We start from the raw sequence: 5921 nt of genomic DNA, 5'->3' as shown, positions 1-5921 counted from the left end.
GGTGGCACATAAAAGACACCATTTCGAGCATGGCCGTTTTCGTGCGGGTGACACGTAAAAGCACCCACTACACTCTCTGAGTGGTTGGCGTTAGGAAGGGCATCCAGCTGTAGAAACTCTGCCAAATCAGACTGGAGCCTGGTGTTGCCATCCGGTTTCACCAGTCCTCAGTCAAATCGTCCAACCCATGCTAGCATGGAAAGCGGACGTTAAACGATGACATCTTTCTAAGTTAAAAAAAAAAAAAAATTTCGAAACCCCAAATATTTTTCTTTTACTGACCTCTAAGATTCGTTCTTGTTCCTTTCGTCGAATTTCATTGAGTCGATCCTTATCTTTTCGGTTTTCTGATTGCATTTGATCCTGTTGGTCTTTTAAGTGCTTTTCAGCCATAGCATCTTCAATCTATAATGACAAAGATTTTAAACCTATCTTAATAAGTTTAGAAAGTAAAGGTAAAATGTGTTATCAGTGTTTTCGAGATATCAATGTTTTGATGTATTTAATCACAAAGCAGTTATATTCCTTTCGTATGGTACAATGCTATTCGTGGCAGCTGATGATACGTCTCTTAAATTGATTAAAGGATACTATATTCTCTGGAACAATCTCAAACTTGCAACAGTTTAATCAGTTTAAAAGTTATTAATTACTGAATCAAAATAAACAAAATAGCTACATCAAACAAATTTAAGACTGCAACAAAGTGCCCTTAATGTGGCAAGTTTAAGCTAAGACTAGAGAGATTCAAGTATTTCTTAAAAACTATCAACCCTGACCTTAATCCTAAGAAGATACAACTTTTATTAATAGAGAGAATGATAGATAGATAGATAGATAGATAGAGAGAGAATAATAGACAGATAGATAGATAGAATGCTAGATAGAGAGATAGAGAGAATGATAGAGAGATAGATAGAGAGAATGGTAGATAGATAGATAGATAGATAGATAGATAGATAAAGAGAGATTATCATTTATATTAATTTACCAACAACCTGAAGACATCTTTAAGCAAAAAAACTAAACTGGTTACAAGCAAAGAGCACTGAACAAGCTGTTCATAGGATTTAAGTTCCTATCTATTACAGATGTTTTGTTTCACCTCCAGAGGTAGAATCTAGGAAAGTTGTTAGACTTGTATACATTCAGGGAGAGTTCATTTTAAGTGTAACGTTAGTGAATCTACAACTAAGCAGAAGTAATATTTGAAGAAATTTCCCCAAGCTAACTCCATTAGGAATATTTTCCCTTTAAGCACTTATCTATTTTATCAAAGAAGTTGTCCAAACCATTTTTAAAGAGATCATCTATACCCCTGAGCAACAATATGCTGATTGAGGAAACAATGGAGGACACAGGACGTGTTTTACATAGCTCTGACCAACCAATAACTCAACAAACAGATCTCAACTCAGAATAGCTGAAATTTTATTTCCAATCTCAGACCCTCCAAAATTTATGATTCTATAATCATTTTGCAATCATCAGAAGATACAGTTCACTCAATGGAAACTTACATAAATTTCATAAACTCAAAAAAATTTTCAAGTTTAACTTTAAAACTAGACTTGTGAATATGCTGTTAATTTCTCTTTATTTGTTTCAAAGATACAACTAATTCCTCCAAACCTCTATTAAATACATTGAATCCACACACACACTCACTCATATATATACCCATGCATTTTTATTTTATTTCTACATATACCAACAATAAAATCTCTTATGGTGGGATTGGAAAGGAATTCTGTACTATGAGCTTCTCCCAAGTAAGCAGACAATTAATTCTGAGAAATACTGCACACAACTGGACGAGTTAAAAGCACCAATAAAAGAGAAACGTCTAGAATTAGCCAAAAGGAAGGGTGTTGTTTTCCAACATGATGATGCAAGACCACACATTTCTTTGGGAACCAGACAAAAATTGCTGCAGCTCGACTGGGATGTGTTACCCCACCCTCCATATTCACCAGATATTGCTCCTTTAGATTTCCACTTATTCAGGTCTCTGCAGAATAGTCTTAATGGTAAAAATTTCAATTCCTTGGATGACGTAAAAAGATACCTTGATGAATTCTTTGCCATGAAACTACCTCAATTCTGGGAAGAGGGTATTTTCAAGTTAAAGGAAAGATGGAGATGCATTGTGCAACAAAATGGTTCATATTTGGTTGATTAAAAATGTAATGGCAAGTATTTATTGACCTTTTTCTTTCCTTTAAAAATCGGCACAAACTTTCTGGACAACCCAATAGTACACCTAAGCACTGAATACAACAATTTCTTTCATATTCTCTCTCTCTCTCATTTGGGGTCTGAAAGCTATTAGAGTAAAGCTGAAGAATCATGATCTACTTTTACATAGTTAACAACATCTATCATGTCTGGCAGCTGTCTTTCCTCTGTCTCAAACATCAGACCAGTTTTTATGGGCTACCCTCTGGCAAGGCATAGCATCCATTCAGCCATGCTACTAGGGATACTGCAGCACGGTAGATTGTGAAGAGGTCGCAGAAGAGCACAACCAAGCCAACAATGCTTCTTACATTGATGCTGGGCAGATAGAACAGTGGTTCCCAACCTGGGGTCTGCAAAGGTAGTACTAGGAGTAGTATTGTGGGTCCATGAACTAAATTCAGAATTTCATATATATATATATATATATATATATATATATAAGGATAAGCATATTAAAAGGGAGCCATTGGAAAACTCATTTAAATAAAAAGTTTGGGAACCACTGTCCTAGAAGATCAACAGTTGGGATCACCAATCTCTATCAAGAGAGTAACTGCAACACATCCATAGGAGTGGTGGCCATGGTTGTGTGATCAGCTAATGAAAGATTCATTATGACTGAAGCTCCGAATTCAAATTCATAATAATGGAATTGGATGGCAACATAGAGCCATGGGAATCTGTGTAAGCAGTACAAGATGATGATGGTTTTTATCACTCTCAAATTTATAACAAACAGATACCAGTTTTCAATATTACAATTCATACAAATAAATCATACTGGAATTCTTATGCTACATCCTTCAGAAAATGCTGTTTATACGAAGATTGATAAAATTGATAGAAATACTCAGTAAAAGATAATATTTTTTAAACTTTGATCAAGAAGGGAAGAAGAAAAAGTAATAATGTTATGAAGGCAGAGTATCAAACCTTGATTTTTTTAAGGAGTGCGTTATATTTTTCTTCCTGTGCAGCAATAGTTTTTTCAAAATCTTCATGTTTTCGGATTAGTTCTTCTACTTCTTCAATAGAATTACCGAATTTCTGATCTTTCACAGTCTGGTCTCTTACTGCTATCCAGCTTTCAAACTGCTCCATTTCTTTACGGAATTTCTAAAAGAAAGTTTACAATGAAATTAAGAATAAAAATGTACTATTTTGATATAAATGGAAACTAGGAAACCTGAAAATTCAAAAACATTCCATATATTGTTACAGTGCCTTTGTGACCATCTCTCTCTCCCTCTCCACATACACACCTATATACATATGACAGGTATATAGGCATGTGCATGTGAGGTCTTCTCAAGCACAGTATATTGCCCGACGATCAAAGGGTACTTTTAAACAGGCTGGTTACATGACACTGGCATCAGCCATGGCTACGATCTCACTTGACTTGCCGGGTCTTCTCAAGCACAGCATATCTTCAAAGGTCTCAGTCATTTGTCATTGCTTCTGTGAAGCCCAACATTCAAAGGTCATGCTTCACCACTTCATCCCATGTCTTCCTGGGTCTACCTCTTCCACAGGTTCCCTCCACTGTTAGGGCGTGACACTTCTTCATACAGCTGTCCTCATCCATATGTAACACATGACCATACCAGTGCAGTCGTCTCTTTTGCACACCACATCTGATGCCTCTTATGTCCAACTTTTCTCTCAGGGTGCTTACACTCTATTGTGTAAGCAAACTGACATTACACATCCAGCAGAGAATGAATAGAAAATCTGTTTGCTGATAAATTTTTTTTCTTCTTTTTTTACTGCCAGATGCCTTGTTCTCAGACAATATAATTATTGTAATTATATTTGAGCTTATGTATATGAGCATATAGGCAGCAATAGTGCAAACATATCTCCCATAAAACTGCTAACTAGAAAGTCTTATAGTATGCATTCAGTTTTTCTATGATAAGAAGTTAATATTTGTGCCGGAGTAGAAGAAGCTAAATTAGTTCATTTCCATAACTGAAATGTTTTTAGGTTGAAAGCCTCAGAAATTAAATCAATTATCCAATAAAATGCAAAAGTTTTTATATTCAAGAGTCATGTTATTATTTGCAATACAGTACTAACAAACTGCCAAAGAGATTTAACACTGTAATCGAGTGTAATATAAGTTTTGCCTATTTAAATGACTTGGAGGTTTGGATCAGGGAAAATATTCAGTTATAAAACCATTTCCTCTCACAATATTATAGTGAAATATTTTTGAAATTCAAGAATTTCAAACTGACAATTGTCTATTCTCCTCAGTTTGAGAGGTCTGTAAAGGTCATTAGCACTGATGTTACTAACCAATGAAATAAAAAGGAAAAATAATGTTAAATGAAATTAATTGACATACCTGAGCTTCAAGATTGTATTCATGAACCTTTTTGTGTTCCTTCCAATTCTGTAACATTGTCTGATAAGCTTCAGTGAGGGTGTCGATTTTTTGTTGGATCTACAGAAAACAGAAACAATGCAGGATTCTAGTAATCAATAGATATATCAACATAAACCATTAAAACTACCTCCCACCACAAAAATAAAAAAGTCTGCTTTGGAAGATGAAATCTCATGAACTGAGTTTGAAAACTCAAAGGAGAAGAGAAGTGGACCAAATGATAATCCTGTGGTCTATCAAACACATTAAGTGATGGGACCTTGCACACCTAAACCGATCTCAGAAGGAAGATCACAAATGTTTGGCTAATTGAACAATATCACATGGTCATGTGATCAACCAGATTATTGGATGCTGTTAAACATTGCTGGTCACAATGCGCTTGGTTTCAGCTTTTCAATGATGCCATTCCGCTGCCTGGACAAGCAAGCCAAATTCTGCTGTCCACAAATCGAATAATATAATTCTACTAAATACAACCAAGAAGACCAATAATTGAGTGATAAAAAATGTTAGTTCAGAATGTTCTAGAGTATAATATCCCATTGGATAGTACTGCTGGTAGACTCCACTTCCCATTTTATAAAATGTTGTAAAATGGTATCAGTGGAGATTTTGGGCATAGCTAAAAGTCAGTAGGGAACCACTATCGTAACCACTAAGCCAGATGCTTTCACCACAGAACCGATAGTTGCATTGAAAATAACTGAAAAGCCATGAAATATCAACGTTTTTATTATATTGAAATACGAGAGCAGAAATAACAGCAAACTCTTTTGAAAAAAGAAAAGTGAAAATAGCAAAGAAACACTGTGACTAAGTTAAATTAAGGTGTTCCTTCATATCGTGTGTGCAAACACATGTTTTACTTGTGGCAATAATACCGTTTGTTTTCAAAAAAATCTATTATTTCCTCTGGAGCAAGCTGCTTCAATATTTCCTTAAATGAACACTTTAATTTCACTTTGTCATATTACAGCAGGAAATTACTCTGAAAGAAATCTTTGCAGAAAGGTGAGTAGATTGATTACATATTTTCTTTTGTTTCTTTCATTATGTCATCGTAGTTTTGTAAGATTTGGCTGTTATTTCTAGCATGTGAATAGCCTGCTTGAGGGTCAAGGCTGTAGAATCGGGAGGGGGTTGGGGTAATTTTTTTTTTGTTGAAAAATTGAAATTTTACAATTTTTTTTTTCAGAATCATAATCTCCGTATTTTTGTACATATTTCCCCCTCCCCCCAAAGCCTTGTGAGTGGATTTGGTAGACGGAAACTGAAAGAAGCC

At 35.1% G+C, this 5921-nt stretch overlaps 1 protein-coding gene across 1 annotated transcript in view; it reads right to left on the bottom strand.

The window, feature by feature from the left end:
- LOC106868373 (spectrin beta chain, non-erythrocytic 1) overlaps nucleotides 1-5921 on the bottom strand; it is a 183489-nt gene that overhangs the window by 33987 nt on the left and 143581 nt on the right. The window contains exons 74-76 of the mRNA XM_052970308.1: nucleotides 4595-4693; nucleotides 3175-3357; nucleotides 283-405 (exon numbers count right to left, since the gene is read on the bottom strand). Of these exons, the coding sequence (XP_052826268.1) occupies nucleotides 283-405; nucleotides 3175-3357; nucleotides 4595-4693 (405 nt within the window). The remainder of the gene's footprint in view (nucleotides 1-282; nucleotides 406-3174; nucleotides 3358-4594; nucleotides 4694-5921) is intronic.

This window comes from Octopus bimaculoides, chromosome 9 (assembly GCF_001194135.2).
Source record: "Octopus bimaculoides isolate UCB-OBI-ISO-001 chromosome 9, ASM119413v2, whole genome shotgun sequence".
NCBI classification, from domain to species: domain Eukaryota; kingdom Metazoa; phylum Mollusca; class Cephalopoda; order Octopoda; family Octopodidae; genus Octopus; species Octopus bimaculoides.
Note: the sequence above shows the minus strand (reverse complement) of the source record. Positions and strands in the feature narration are given on the sequence as shown.